Genomic DNA, 16,494 nt, shown 5'->3' with positions numbered 1-16,494 from the left:
GTGTGTGTGTGTGTAGATATATATATATATATATATATATATATATATATATATATATATATATATATATATATATATATGTATATATAAATCATATTACAGTATGCCATAAATGCTTAGAGGGCAATTCTGAACTTGGCATTATTTGGTGTTACTACATATGACACTACCAGTCTTTAAAATCAAATGACTGCCTTTGCAGTTCCATCACCGGTCCAAAAAAGATATTCCAAACAAGAAGATGACAGTTATTGCAGCTCATAAGTTGAGAACTCACAGAAGATAACAAAAAATAACCGGACCAGACTCACAGAAAGTATGTTGAGAACTCTGGTGTGAAAGAAACATAGTGAAGCAATGGGTGATCAATTTATTGTTAAAAAAAATTTTCAGCATTTTGCATTGCACTTTTAAGGTGAACTAATGTCTATAAATGCAATATGTATTTTAACTTTTCACACCAAAGTTTCATCATACATTCTCTGCATGCCAACCTCATGAACTACCCAGAGTTTGCTCTGTAATCGTGTCCAGGAAAACAGTTATGACATCTTCAAATTCCAGTCTATGAAATTCTGATAAAACAGACAAGATAAAAACCAGAAGTGAAGGTATTTTGTTTTGAAATGTGAAAAGCCTCAGCAATATGATAAGCAAGTCAGAAGCTTTCCTATACATGGAAGATGTTAATACCCCTCCCATCACTAGAAACTAGTTTAAAAATGAAATTGATATTTCACAATTTCCACTGTAGACATTTCTTTTTGACAGACCCAATGGGCTTGGTGTCAGTGGCTCAGGATTTATAAACTAACCCCTCAAAAACAAAAACCCAGAAACAATTCAAGAATAGCTTATACACTTCAGTGGTACTAAATAAAGTAATATATACATTCAGTATATGCTATCTGTATTTCCTACAAAGTTTTATACTATAATGCCACATTGTTTGTATTTCCTGGAAAACAACCACTAAACTGCCATATGGAATATATTACAACCAGGGATTACAGTATTTCTGGGAAAATTTCTATGACTGGTAGGTTTGGAGAAGTTAGACTTCTATTAGTGGATGGTGGGCATACATAGTGTCACTCTTAGCAGACAGGACAGAAAGTAGCAATCGGATTAATCTGGCTTTTCCCAGTATGTGTCTCTGTAATCACTTCCTTTGAAGTACTTTATATATATATATATATATATATATATATATATATATATATATATATAGATAGATAGATAGATAGCACATTTCATTTCAGTGTGTCTGCACCCAAGGGCATTGGGAATTACATCAGAATCAGAGTACATACAAAAGCAAAGTCTCCAATGCTTTACATTTTCTGTAGGTGTATGTGTCAATAAACTTCTTTCTTGAATTGTCTTCTAAGACTTAAAGAAAAAAAACAGCTGATGACAAATTTCAAAATGTGCGTCACAACAAAAAAATTACACGTTAGTCCCCATTTGTGAAAGTACACAGTGTAATATGTAAGATCATGTTTAAAAGGCACTAGAGATTAAATAAATAGCACAATTCATAATCTAGATTAGTATGGATCTGTACCAGTTTGCAGATTAGGATTAGAGTCATTAATTTGCGGAACATATCCAGTACTCAACATAAGCAGTTACACTTACTTGTTCCATGACATGTACGGCACAGACAACTGTTGTGCCAGCTAATAGTTTTACAGGGCCTAGCTCTTGGAATGAGGAATGACTTTTAAGTCGCCTAGTGAACAAGGAAACCATGAGCGTTATCTACAAATATAAGGCTTTTAATTAGACAACTTTTAATTAGACAACTAGGAGTAACTTTGGCCAGCAAACTGTAAACCCAAATTTCAGAGGACGATCAATGTGCCATCATGTAATATACTTTGAAAAGGAGTGGCTCTAGGGGATACTGTAAGTTAGTGCGCTTGGTAGGGGAACAGGCAAAGCTGTGCACACTTCCTGCACTCATTTCCAAGACAGGAAAATGCAGCCTGCATTGCACCTAGTGCAGTAATCATCTGTACTATACTGTACAGTGTGGGCTACATGCCGTACAGTAGTGCAGATACAGTGAGCTGTAAAAAATAAAGTTTTGTATTTATATGCACCATTTTCCTTAATAGGCATTGCTTGTCTAACCATATTTCAGGATGAGTCATATCTATTCAGTTAAAATGTGTTTTGTAAAGAGATGTAATTATGCCAAATTCTAAACACAGGGACAACTTAATCCATAACATGCAAGGAAGTACTGAATGGAAAATTTCACAAGAAGGATTCAAACCTAAAGAATGAAGGGGCATCAGTCAGACAGGTCAACTAAATGTAACATAAACCAGTCAGTTCACTTGCAGAAACAAGTAAAAACACAGTGGAAATTGAATGCTGCCATTCTGCAGCACTGAACAGTGTCTGTATCATCAGTCTGTTTTTATTTATGACACTAAGAACTTGCTATAAAAATAAATGCACTTGTTTATGATTATCACTGACTCAGATTAAATTAATAAATGGATTTAGTCCCATGAGATGTACCAGTTTATTTTCACACCTACCCCACACAAGAAACTGTATTAGCTGGCTTGCAGACAAAACAACAAACAGTAGACATTTACCTGTTTAACTCTTAAAATTCATAGCCTCCAGAATGTCACATTCTATAATAAGCATTTTAAACACTACTTTTAGTCATTATGTTTAATATTTGGGGGCATAAGTTCAAACACAGTACAAGAAGACATGCAGCAGTGAGGACCTCCTCAAGGGTTTATACATAAAATGCTTGGGCAGTCATGACTTACTGCTGAGATGGCACTTGTTAACAAGGACAGATGGCAGCTACATCTGATTCATCCAGCAGAAGTACATAAAAAGAAGACTAAGCAGCTGGTTTCAAAAGTGACAGGGAGATTTCAGGATAACTGACAGACAGCTTCATATTCCAATAGAGTTTCTGAACCATGAAATCTTAAATATGCAGAGCATTGGCATTATGTTACCATTTGTACTTTATGTGCACATCTTAAAGTATTACATAATGCCTATTTTCTATTTCTTTCATTAGAAAATTCTTTAAATGAGTAAAATATTTTCATCCTGTATGTGGTATTCAGTAAAGGTTTCACTTCTGATTTAATGACTGAAGTCAGTAAAACAGAATCAGTTCCTAATTGGTTTCAGGTACAGGATATGAATATTGCAAAATCTACAAGGAGAATCCTTAATTCTAAGAGCATAAAATGGGCACTACAGGCTGTGTAAGGAGAATGCCAGATCACTTCAAAGTGAGGAAATGAGAATGCAGGATCTGTTCAAACAATCATAGATTTCTTCAATGCAGGAAGTGGACACTGCAAGATGCATAAGAAGAATCTCAGCGTACTACAAGACGAGGAGAGGAGAAGCCAAGATCTCTGCAAGAGGAAGCAATGGACTCTGCAGGATCTGTAAAGAGAATCAGAGATTATTTTAACAGAAGAAAATGGGGACTGAGAGATCCAGAATTAGAAATCCAGATTGTTTAACAATCAACACATGCTATGCTTCCACCATCTGATGCTGATCAGTGTTAAGTCATTGGCTTTGCATGTAATTTATGAATGGAAAGTGTTCTGATTCACAAACACACAGTTTTTCTGAAGCTTGTTGCCAAGTACACGGTACGTGGGAATGTGTAGCAGGAACGTTGGAGATGATTAATTTGCATTGATCAAGCAAAAAGGATCTGGGTTACTATATAGAATATCAGTCCTCGAATGATTAGAAGTAAATTAAAAGCACTTCACAGAAATATAAAGTCTTGGAGTATCTTATTTCCATATAACATTTTGATAATAATAACATGGCAGGGCTAGCCACCTAGAGGTGTGAACATTGGATGTAGATGATTGTCACTGTTGATGTCACATCCTGAACCCATGTACAAAAATAAGAAAAGCGGGATTATGGATGCATAGATCTGGAGAATGATGATAAAGCAGTCATCATTCTCCAAATCCATCCATACATCCATAACCCCCCTTTTCGCACATGAGGCCTGGGTGTCACTCTTGATGCTTATGATTATTGTAATTTATCCTACTTTAAGTCTGTTTTATAATTTGATCTTTGTGTTCTGCCTTCTGGGCCCTGGCCACACTTGAAAGGGGTCCTTGAACAAGAACAAATGTAAAATAAATCAGTAAATGTCTGTTTTTCTTGTATCCCTTTCATATATCAGTTGATTGAATGACTGTCTGATTGTTTGTTTGACTGACTTATTGATTGATTGATTGAGGTTATAGCATGTACCCACAGGAATGATGGAGATATCAAAGTCACAGTCGGAGGGCTCTGCAGAACTAAGAATCCTATTATTCGCTGATAACATTTTCTTCCCCCTTATCAACACTGAATCTTCTGTATATGATTTGGTCCTACATTAATGTCCATTGTTTACCAGGCCATGTGTGTGCATGCACATGCATGCACGCACACACACACACACACACACACACACACACACACACACACACACACACACACACACACACACACACACACACACACACACACACACAATCCTCAAAAGCATGCTCGGGTTTGTACTGTGCTATAACTGCCAGGTGTGTGTGTGTGTGTGTGTGTGTGTGTGTGTGTGTGTGTGTGTGTGTGTGTGTGTGTGTGTACGCGCACATGTGTATGCGTGCATGTGTGTTTATGTACAATCTGTATTGAACCGTCTGTTGAATTCATGCTATTTAACTCATGTGCATCTAACCAATAAAACCTATTGCCTATTACTTCTGCAGTCCAAGGCTGTGACTCTAATTTGAACTTGAGTTTTCCCATTGTATTATTGTCTTCACTGGTCCTAAGCAACTGCTCGTCAAGTTTAGGAATCTTACCTTGTATCATTAAACTAAAGGGTTCAGACTGTGTCTCATAAGATCTGCAGCCCATGTCTGAAATTAATAAAAATAAGTTTGCATTTTGAGACAAAAATAATAAAGAATATAAAAGGCTGTCTTGTGACTCAGCAACTGCTGGACAAAGCTGTTCTTCATAAGTGGCCAGAAATCTGATTTGCAACAAACCATCTAATGTTGAGACTGTAAGTGCTTTCAATTGATTATCTTAAATGAAAGTGCATCTAAATCATATTTGAATTATTCTGCTAACCCCTTCTGCTACTTATCAGTCTGAAATGAGATTTCTGTGACAGAGCTAAACTCGAGTTTATTTTTGGTTTATCTGAAATACCCTCTACACACCTGAATTAATGATGTTTTCTCACTGTCTCTTCCACTTAGAGATGTTGTCTATGTGCCCACAAAGTGCACTTAAAGAATGAAATCTGGAAGATAATGACTACTGGACATGCATGAAAGTCGTGTGTAGGGGACCGTGGCGGAAGAAGCGATGTTTCAGCTCAGTGAAAAGCAACTTTTGATAATGCAACTTTGAATGCACATATTCGATTTCTGCATGTGGGCACTCAGCATCGAGGACTACTACCTTCCCCTAATGCCATATCTGAGCATCGTGGCTCCAATCAGACGTAGAATGATGTGAAATACTCACAGCTTATTTATTATTTTTACTTTATTTTTGCTCATTTACTGTAGCGTAACACTGGCTTCTGTGGACTATTTTCAGGTTAAGCAGAAGGTTACAGACAGCATCAGCCAGACATGTCTGCATTAGCAAACAGCAAGTACAAGAGCATCTTTTATTCATGTTTACATACCTAGAACATGGCATTAATCATTAGAGATTCAAAGAGTCATACACATTACGATACACTGTCTGATGTTTCTATTCACAACATATGCAGCATGCACACGTTATACAGAGACTGGAGCTGTACGGAAAATGGTAAAGAGAGAAGGTCAGATGTGGAAAGGAGGAGTGAGCTGTGGGACATTCTGATTAATCACAGAAGAGTTTTAGAGCAATGCTGAAATTCAAACATTGGAATTTCATGGGATGTCATAACTACACTACGTTTTATTTTTAGTACTGTTCTTGGGCACATCTCTAGACTCTGAGTTGAGCTGGCTAGTGAAGCACTGGTTATATGGATGGCAAACATCACAATAATTTTCCTGAAGTTTGGTGGACAGCTATCGCTGTGTGTGCATGTGCATGTGTGTGCGTGTGTGCGTGTGTGCGTGCGTGCGTGGAGACAATGTTTTCTTATCACACAGAGGTGGGCAAGCCTAGATTTTCTGAAGAAGAGTCGAGCCAAAGCCAAGCCAAGGGCCTGGCTTGGGTCTTAGAGCCCATGAAGAACTGAACCAGAAAAGGAATAAAAATGAGTGGAAATGTAATAAATGAGATGTACGCAGTGCAGGATTAATGGGATAAGCTACAAAATAATCTATAAAGAGCACAAGTTTTCTATTCTACACTTAGGAGTTTCAGTGCAGGACTGTTCCGGATTTTACCATAAATTGACGTATGAACTATGACATGTTGAAGATGAAATGAACCATGGTACAGCTCATTCATGGCTCATTAACTCGCTGGACTATAAGCTCGAGCTTGACTCACCCACCTGTATTATCAGGACTGACAGCAGAAGGTGTTTTCCATCTAAGTGAGCACTGATGGTATGAATACATTGTTCTTTACCCAGTGACAATAACTATTGCTTAAGTACCCTCCACCTGTTCATCACAAAATGATCAGCCTCAGACTCTTCATACTCAGTTTAGTAGATTAACTCTCACTCACTGTCTGACAGAGGATTAAGGCTATGGTCTGTGAATAAGTTTCATCCTGTACTCCTGGATTTAATTCTCGAAGTCTCTATTTATGACTCTGAACAAGTCAAATAACCAAACAGTGCCCCAAGGCCTCCACTGAGAATAGACACAAACAAGAGTCAGTATTTACAGATCAGTTCTGGCTTTTGTGAAAAATCTTCAATATGATAGAAAAGTAGTATACTGCCATTGTGTATTGTGTAATGAAAATTAATATCGGAGGTGATTATTGCACTAAGTAGTGCCTGTGCACAGCAAAGGATTAACATACTCCAAGAAATGCACACTGAAGTGATTGGAGGAAGCTGTAAGCCTAAAATATACATACATATATATACATGTATATATTTTCCCCAGATCTGTCTACTTAATTAAGGATCGATGAGTTGTACCTTCTTCTAGATGCAATCCCTCCAGCTAGGTATGACAGAGCATCTAGTTAAAAGCAGCTGAATAGGCAAAGGAAAAGAAGCAATGCTGTTTATAGAATGATGTGAATAGATATGATCCTGTGTTCACGCCAAAAATAAAAGTATGACATTCACTGGTATATGCTAGCAGCTGACCAAGCTACAATTTTAAAATGTGATACAAGTAAAACATATCTATTACTTAAATGTGACTGTCAAACTACTGTTTCTGTTCAGTCTAATGTAAGTAAAAAATGGAACAGTGTACAATGCAATTAATAAATAAGTTGTTTTCCTGTGAAATGTCAGTGACAGACTCACAATTTGACCAGTTTCAGTAAAATGCTCAACTATTATAAAGCAGAAAACATTAGCCCAGTTTAGAAAAGCTCACACTTTAGCTACAAAGAAGGGACAGTTGTACCTAAGCATGAAGAAAAATGGTAGAGGTTAAGAAAATAAATATTTGTTGCTAAACATAAACAATGCTTTGTGCCATGCTGAGTCTCTCTTGTAACCTGGTAAATGATAATCTGGGTGCACCGTTCTTATTTTGTGCATACTATGCATGTAAATTACATGGGCATAGCTCTTACAGCTATGTGCATACATTGCTTCATTAAGACAGAAATTATATATGTTCTTAAGCTTCAAATGATAACTTACCCAGCTGTATCCCAAGCTATTGCTAGAGAGAATGTTTCACTAAGGACCTGCAGACTGTACTAAGCTTCCATGCAACTTAACAAGTCCCACTGAACTTGCTAATTAAATATTCATGAAGACTATCTTTGGAAATCTCATAATGAGCCATTCTTTGTGAATAAGCAATTCAGTTACAGATCGGTTTAGCCTACAGCTAAGCAACAAATGCAGTTTCTGAAAGTGCTGCCATATCTGAGCCTTCTTGCCACTGGCTTTCTGAATTCACATTTGAGAAATGGTCGGACAGCTCTACTGCAGTGTAGAATTGTGGGATTTCACAGGAAACTGGGGTTCAAGAACAGTGCAATGCCACCTTTAAGATGGGAATGCCATATCTCCGTGAAATACTAATGGTAATCCTCCGAGCATAGCATCTCAGTCACATTAGCAATCAAATACTGAATCCATACATCCTCATAATGCATGTGCTCATGTTTGGTATTTTATGAGTTAATATGATGATTAAAAATAAGTGTTTTTGCAGAGAGCACTCACCTGAATCATCATGAGATGTTTTGCCCCTCTCCCCCCACACACCCCTTACTTTTTTATTCTTATTGAAACTTAAGGCTATTGCTATTTCTCTGTGGTACAGAGAAATATAATCAACCAAAACTTTTTGTAATGCAAATTGTTAAGATCTTGATCTAGTTAAAAGTGAGCAATGAAATAAGAGCAAATCATAACTCGAGCCAGTTTCAACTCATATGACTTAAACTCAGATGTTCTCAGACAGTAGCAATAAGTCTGCATGAAGTCTGGGTACATGTGTATGTTTACAGGGAAATACTCGGGGAGCACAAACTCCCTGACTGATATAAAGGAATACTAAACATCGCCTAAGGACCTAGTAAGTATGCACCTGTGTATTTTTTTAGCATTACAGACTGGTAGGAATGTCTAAGAAATACAGAAAAAGAAGGAAAATAAACATTTGTATTAAATAGAAATTGCATACTTCTTCAGAGCAAACTCCATTTCCTTTTTCTCTGCATTAGCCTCTTCAAGTTCACCAAAGACTCTGAACAGGAATTCTTCAAAGATTGGAAGCAAATGGGGTCCATCACTCCTTAGCTGTGTCCAAAGTTTTTTGATGTCAGTCTGACTGAAAACGTAAAATAAAGCAGTTATTAAACAAGAGTGCTAAAAGTAAAATATAAAAGGCTTTTCCATCAATCACCTAATTTATATTTAAGGAAAATGGATCAGATGAAGTACACTATGTGGAAAAATATCTTAAACTCTTACTAATACAACTTAATATTTTTAAGTTGCAGTACAAATATTGTGATGCTTTTGATGGGTTTTACTTGTCACCAAAATATATAACACTGGTCATATCGCACCAATAATCTACATGTCCAAAAACCTTGAAGTAGATCAGCAGTACCACATAAACCTGTGCAAAATATTTACGACTAAGCAAAAAAAGGGTTTGAGCACCAATTTTGCAAACAATAATTAAATTAACACTTGAGAGAGAGAAACAAAAGACGTAAAAAAAATTTGTTTCATATGGGAATAAAAGCACCCCTTCCCCTAAGGTTAATATCATCATGCCCAAGGACACCGCATCACAGAAAAAAAGGGATATTCCTCTGATGTAGAGAATTTGGTCCTAAGTGTTTTTATCAGGTGAGCTTTGAGGGACTGCACTCTGGCATACTTTGTAAAGGTTCAGTCGAATACTACCAAGGAAAATGAAGTGGCCTTTTCTTGCAATAGCATCTTTTTTATTAAACTAAAGGTTTTCAGGTTCTCACACTCTCATATCCTTTTAGCCCAAGGCAGCCATACTATAAATACAAGGGAAAAAAAACAGAACTGTTTGCAGTTTATGTTAGCTTAAGTACAGAAGAGCTGTAAATACAATTATTTCGATACACGTATCACAGGGAATGTGCCATTTCTTATAGAAACAATAAGAAATCAGTCACAGATGGCAAAATACTTTAATGTCTGAAGATAAAAACAGCAGTGAATAAAAAGTTTAAACAGAGTTGGGAGAGCCAAAAGCTAAAAGCTACTTTATTATTTTAAGCATCATATCTACATGTGGATCAACTGCCTTATTTCATTATCTGACCTTGACTTAAAAAAAAAAAAGTAAAAGTTACTTCAGTAAAACTGTCATTGGTACTTTATTGGTACAAAGTTATTTTCTTCTGAATAATCATATAATTGCAATTCCACAATTAAAATTATTGTTTTTTACTGTTTGTGTGTGGGCTTAGGGGGGGAAACAGAACCTCAAAAATAAAAAAACGATGCCTAAACCAATACAGCTATCATTTTAGTTGTATATTCCTGTACAGCCATTGTTTTCTGTGATAATTTGCCTCTGACTTACTAATAGATGTTTTCATCAACATTGGGAGGACAGTCCTTTAAATATTCTTATGTTATTTCATGGTGCAATTCTGTGCTTCTGGTGTCCTTGAATATTATTCCGGCCAATTGTTTGTTTACTTAGTTACTTATTTATTAGTATTTGTTGTCTGACATACTTCTCAACTGTCTCTGATTTCCAGGGATGTCCCTGATTTTTAACTCAACTTTTAACTCTGTCCCTCTTGATCCCTCCTAAAACTAGTGACTTTTGGAAGAAAGGTGGTGAATTATACTCAACAAAATAATGGCAATAATTAAGAGTTATAGATTTTTTACTTCACAAAATTTATATTAATTAACATTCTTTTATTCTGACAATGTCTCATGTTAATAGTATTAATATTTAAAAATTGTCCCTGACTGTCCCTGATTTTTTTCTGGGTTTGTCCCTGATTCTGTTGAAGTTTGTCCCTGACTGTCTGGTTGACCACTATGTCTGGGAAGGTCTGATTGAGAAAAATGTCCCTTTTCAGTAAACACCCAGAGAGAAAAGCTCCACAAAAAGAAACACTACACAAAGTGTCATGCGTTCACAGTACAGCATTCAGAAAGGTAGTATTTGCTGCAGTAAAAACCTAATGAAATATTCTAAAAAACATAATAGAAAATTGTGGTAGCAGTATAAAGCCACAGATGGAAATTGTAACACTCAGTAGTATGAGTAATCTACACAAAGTAACACTTTTTACAACATTTTATTGAATGCTAAACATACTTTTGAGCAATTATAAATAAAAACAATAGAGGATATATTTTAGCCTTTCTTTAATGACTGGAGGTGGTTGTTGTCACTCTTCTTATGTGCATTAAGAAGACATTGAGGCTTGGGTGTTTGTTTAAGTAGTTTATTTTATACAAATAAATCAGGATGGATGGCAGGAACATTAAACTTAAACAAACTATCTAACAGACTGACTACATACTTGCATGCTCACACTCTGGCTGCTCACTCAAAATGGCTTGCTTGCACATGCTCAGTACTTATATACATGTGCTGACTCACTGGAAACCTTCTTAAAGGTATATCACACACACTGATCTACATCCTCCATCTTCACTGGCTGTCTCATATAAACAATGACACTTTAATAGGCATGCAATTTATATAGACACTAATAAAGAAAAACAAATGTCATGTCCATGTTGCTGTGTATCTGGAAGTAGGTTTTGAGATGTGACCTGATCTTGTGACATAATAGTTAAGACTGAATTTAGCAACAGGGACAGTCACTGGGGAATGTTCTGCTTGAGGAGTCTCAGAGATTTCTCAGGAATGAGGATTGCTGACAGAATGTCCTCAGGAACTGTAACATTGGACAAGTCACTCTGAGAACTAGAGTCTTTGTCACAGGCATGATGCACTGGTTTGGACACTGGTAACAAATGCTTCTGATTTCATCTGAATTCCATTCCCTGTGATTTCACAATGTATGATCTTGGCTCTTGACACAAACCTTTCACAGATCTGATGCAATCAAAACCTTTTGATGTCTGCATCCTCACTATCTCCCCTTTTATCAATGAACTGAGTGGTTTGCTGGCTTTATCATAGCAATTCTTCTGGGGCAAATGCTTCTTCAACAATTGGGCTTTTACTGCTTTGTTATTCATAGTACATGGAACCAATAAATTACTGCTGATTGGTAATGTGGTTCTGGTTTGCCTCGAAAGAAGTCGCTGAGCAGGTGAACCAAGATGATTATCATGAGGAATGTTTCTGAGATTTAACAAGTTTAGAAAAGCATCAGTATTGCCACATCTGGATTTCTCTAACAGATGTTTTGCACTTTGACCTGCACATTCAGCCAAGCCATTTGACCTACTGTTCTGCAACTCTCTTGAACTGCTGACGAGTAAACTGTGTACCATTGTCAGAAATAACTGTGTGGACTACCATGGACAGAAAAATGATGCTTCAACTTAGTAATAGTATTGAAAGTTAGATTGGGAAGTAGATCAATCTAAAACCAATTTGAATAAGAGTCTACTAACACGAAGTAAGGTTGACCATTCCACTCAAAGATATCTGTGGCTACTGTCAACCAAGGTAGTGCAGGAATCTGGCTTAACTGAAGTGGTTCTTATTGTTGATGCAGCTTTGTACTATTATATACTGAACAAGATGAAAGTATGTTCTCAATATCTCTTGACACAGAAGGCCAAAATACTAGATCTCTCACCTTTCTTTTGGTAGAATCAGTTCCTAGGTGGCCGCAATGCAAAATCTGATTGTACTCTTGTTGTAAGGACTTTGGAACAATCACTTTAGGACCTTTCATGACGATACCATGATCTGGCAAACTCTTATCTCTGTATGGAAAATATGTTTGCACTTCCACTGGTAAACAAGATTGTTTTGAAGGCCATCCTCAACTGATAAAGTGGTTGAGCTTCTGTAGAATTGGATCTGAAGCTGTGTGAGTTCTGATCTCATCAAGATGTGTGGATGAAAAATTTTTCACTTCCATGACCCCAAAATGAAGTTGCTCATTGTTATGCTGTTCTGTGTTTTCTTTTTTTGGGCAATATGGATAAGGTAACAACAAGATAAAGAATTTGCCTTTAGTGTAAACAAGATTGACACTGTACTTTTGCAATTTGAGCGTCATACATTGCAATCTGGCTGGGGCTGTATGCATAGGCTTTCTCAAAATAGTGATTAAAGTTTGGTTATCAGTTTGGATCTGGTTAGGTCAACCATAAATATAATCATGAAACTTCAACAATGCAAACACAATTGGCAAAAGCTTTTTCTCAAGCTGGGCATATTGCATCTTGGTTTGGGTAAGAGTTCTTGATGCAAAGGCTACTGGTCTACCCTCTTGAAGAATGACTGCACCTAGGCCAAACTTAGAAGCATCAAAGGAAAGAGTAAATGGTTTGTGAACATCATAGGCGCTGAGAGTTGGTGGACTAGCAATTTTCTGTTTCAGGACATCAAATACTCTTTGATGCTGTTCTGACCCTGGCCAAATAACATCTTTTTGTGTCAGTTCTCTTAGCAGTGCTGAAAGTTGACTTAAATCTGGAAAGAACTTGCCTAGATAGTTGACCGCACCAAGAAAACGTTGTAGGGCCTGAACATTGTCTGAAGCTGGCATCTCGAGAATTGCTGTTTGCTTAGAAGGATCTGGTCTCAAGCTTGAAATGATAAACAAGTGGCCAACATAAGTAAATTCTCATAGCCTGAACTTGCACTTCTGAGGATTCAGCTTAAGATTGACTTCACATGCCCTTTCCAGAACTTTCTTGAGATTTCTGTCATGTTCAGCTTCACCATTGCCTCCTACTATAATATCATCTATTATAATAGCACATGGATAGTCCCAAAAAAATGTTCTCCATTGCATGCTGAAAGACTTCATTGGCAGAATTTATTCCAAATGGAATTCTCAGAAATCTGTATCTTCCAAAACACGTACCGCATGCAGTTAACAATGAAGATTTTCAGGTCAAGCAAAATTTGCCGAAATTAACTCTTTAAGACAGAAAAAAACTGGCATTTGGCATGAAGGCAGCAACCTTCTGAGCTGTGCGCATTAGATGATGAGGCCTTTTTAATGCATTGTTCAGATTTCTTGGATCAATGCATATTCTGATATCATCTGAGCTTTTCTTATGGGCTACTACCATGGAGGACACCCATTCAGTAGGTTCTTCTATTGGACAAATTACTCCTAGCTGCACAATTCTGTCTAGCTCGGCTTTGACTCTGTTCTGCATAGCTACTGGAACTTTCTGTGCTGGTCTGATAACTGGGCTGACCTCTGCGTCCAACTTCATGCAGTACACAACTGGTAGCTTGCCTAGTTTGTCTGCAAAAATATCAGCATACTGAGAAAAAATAGTTTGGGCGAAATTTGAGCTGTTGTCATGCAGGCCTACGTGGTGGATCTCTTTATGAAATGAAAGCAGTCCCATTTTCAAACTGTTTTTGAGGCCTAATTATGACTGCAAGTGTCTCTTGACTATGAAAAATTGCAAGTCATAGCTGTTCCCAGCAGAGTAACATGAAAGCACTATTGAGCTTTCGGTTTGAATCTCTTCACCATCATAAGAAACAAGCTTTGAACACTTTGTCAAATCAAGATGTTCTGTAGCCTTTATGCTAGCACATGTTTCTGCTGACATAACATTGCACTTTGATCCAGTATCTACTTTGAGCCCTACAGTACTCCCATTAATCCAAACAGTACAAAAGATCTCATTCTTTGCCCACAAATCTATTGCATTGACTGTTTCACCAAGCACAGATACACCATCAACATAAAAAGTAGGGTCACAGCTTTCTAATTGATTAACTTGCCTCTTGGAATGCCCTCTTTTAATAAAAGAATGTGCCTTATTTGATTTACAAAATCTTATGTAATGATTCCACTTATGGAAAGAATGACACTGTTGACCTAAAGTTAAGAACTTTTCTCTTTTGGGTTGATGATGTTAAAGCAGTAGGTATAACATTAAGAGCTAAAGTAGTAGGTGTAGCATTAAAGGTTAAAATAGTAGGTGTAGCGTTAAAGGTTAACGTAATAGGTGTAGCATTAAGGGTTAAAATAGTAGGTGTAGCTTTAAGGGTTAAAGTGCATGTAGCATTAATGGTTAAAGTAGTAAGTATAGTGTTAAGGGTTAAAGTAGTAGGTGTAGCGTTACGGGTTAAAGTAGGTGTAGCATTAATGGTTAAAGCAGAGGTATAGTGTAGCCCCTTGATTCTGGATAGTGCTAGGAAAGGACTGAAATACTACTGGAGCTTGGACAGTGCTGTGAATAAAGAAGGAATGTAGAAGAGACAGAATTAATACCTGAGACTGACTAGTGCTGTACAAGAGTTTACAGGGAGTGTAGTGTGTAAGGTAATATGTAGGTGAGACTTATTATAGCGAATAATAGCTGATTATGGAATGCCCTCTTTTAATAAAAGAATGTGCCTTATTTGATTTACAAAATCTTATGTAATGATTCCACTTATGGAAAGAATGACACTGTTGACCTAAAGTTAAGAACTTTTCTCTTTTGGGTTGATGATGTTAAAGCAGTAGGTATAACATTAAGAGCTAAAGTAGTAGGTGTAGCATTAAAGGTTAAAATAGTAGGTGTAGCGTTAAAGGTTAACGTAATAGGTGTAGCATTAAGGGTTAAAGTAGTAGGTATAGCATTAAGAGTTAAAATGGTAGGTGTAGCGTTAAGGGTTAAAGTAATAGGTGTAGCATTAAGGGTTAAAGTAGTAGGTATAGCATTAAGGGTTAAAGCAGCAGGTGTAGCACTAAGGGTTAAAGTAGTAGGTGTAGCTTTAAGGGTTAAAGTAGTAAGAATATTGTTAAGGGTTAAAGTAGTAAGTAAAGTGTTAAGGGTTAAAGTAGTAGGTGTAGCGTTAAGGGTTAAAGTAGGTGTAGCATTAATGGTTAAAGCAGAGGTATAGTGTAGCCCCTTGATTCTGGATAGTGCTAGGAAAGGACTGAAATACTACTGGAGCTTGGACAGTGCTGTGAATAAAGAAGGAATGTAGAAGAGACAGAATTAATACCTGAGACTGACTAGTGCTGTACAAGAGTTTACAGGGAGTGTAGTGTGTAAGGTAATATGTAGGTGAGACTTATTATAGCGAATAATAGCTGATTATGGAATTGTAAACTGGCATTTAGGGAGGGGCATGACAGATTATTCAACACCTGTCACTACAATAGCTACGACCAGGAGATTTAACAGGGCAAAGAGTTACATTGGGAGAGTTATAGCAGATTATGAGTCAGATGTTAAAATATTGATAAGAAGTATTAGATAAATAAGAGGCAGAAACTGAAGTATGATTTGTCTAACTGACTTCACACTGGTGATGTATGCAGGATGTGTACGTCATTTCTAGTGACCTCTTTAAAGGCCAACAGTGTTATGAATATGTTGCAAATCCAACGGAATGAGATGCCATTCCTGAAACAAAGTAGCATCATGGAGCTTTGTGCCAACGTTGGTTTTAGTTTTAATTGCTTGAAGCCATGCTTTGTTTCAAACACCTGAAGCATTCTGCTGGCAGTATATCACTGAAATGATGAGCTGAGAGCAGGGCAATGTTTTTTCTTAAATAGAAGTTTATGTGTGAAGAAGATATAATTATATTTTATTTTGTTATTGAAGAACATGTAATTCAAGCTGTTGAGGGTTATAGAGGTATAGTTTTTTTGGTAGTAGTAATGCGACTTTGAATATTTTATAATATGTAGATTCCAGTCTGTGTTGGACAGTGT

At 36.8% G+C, this 16,494-nt stretch overlaps 1 protein-coding gene across 3 annotated transcripts in view; it reads right to left on the bottom strand.

The window, feature by feature from the left end:
- CRACR2A (calcium release activated channel regulator 2A) overlaps window positions 1-16,494 on the bottom strand; it is a 1,193,169-nt gene that overhangs the window by 504,776 nt on the left and 671,899 nt on the right. For all 3 annotated transcript variants that reach the window (XM_044087573.1, XM_044087571.1, XM_044087572.1), the window contains exon 6: window positions 8,823-8,969. In XM_044087573.1, coding sequence (XP_043943508.1) covers window positions 8,823-8,969 — 147 coding nt within the window. The remainder of the gene's footprint in view (window positions 1-8,822; window positions 8,970-16,494) is intronic.

The sequence above is a fragment of the Protopterus annectens genome, chromosome 11.part0, assembly GCF_019279795.1.
Source record: "Protopterus annectens isolate FY-2018-M chromosome 11.part0, PAN1.0, whole genome shotgun sequence".
NCBI lineage: Eukaryota > Metazoa > Chordata > Ceratodontiformes > Protopteridae > Protopterus > Protopterus annectens.
This window is presented reverse-complemented; position numbering and strand designations above follow the sequence as displayed.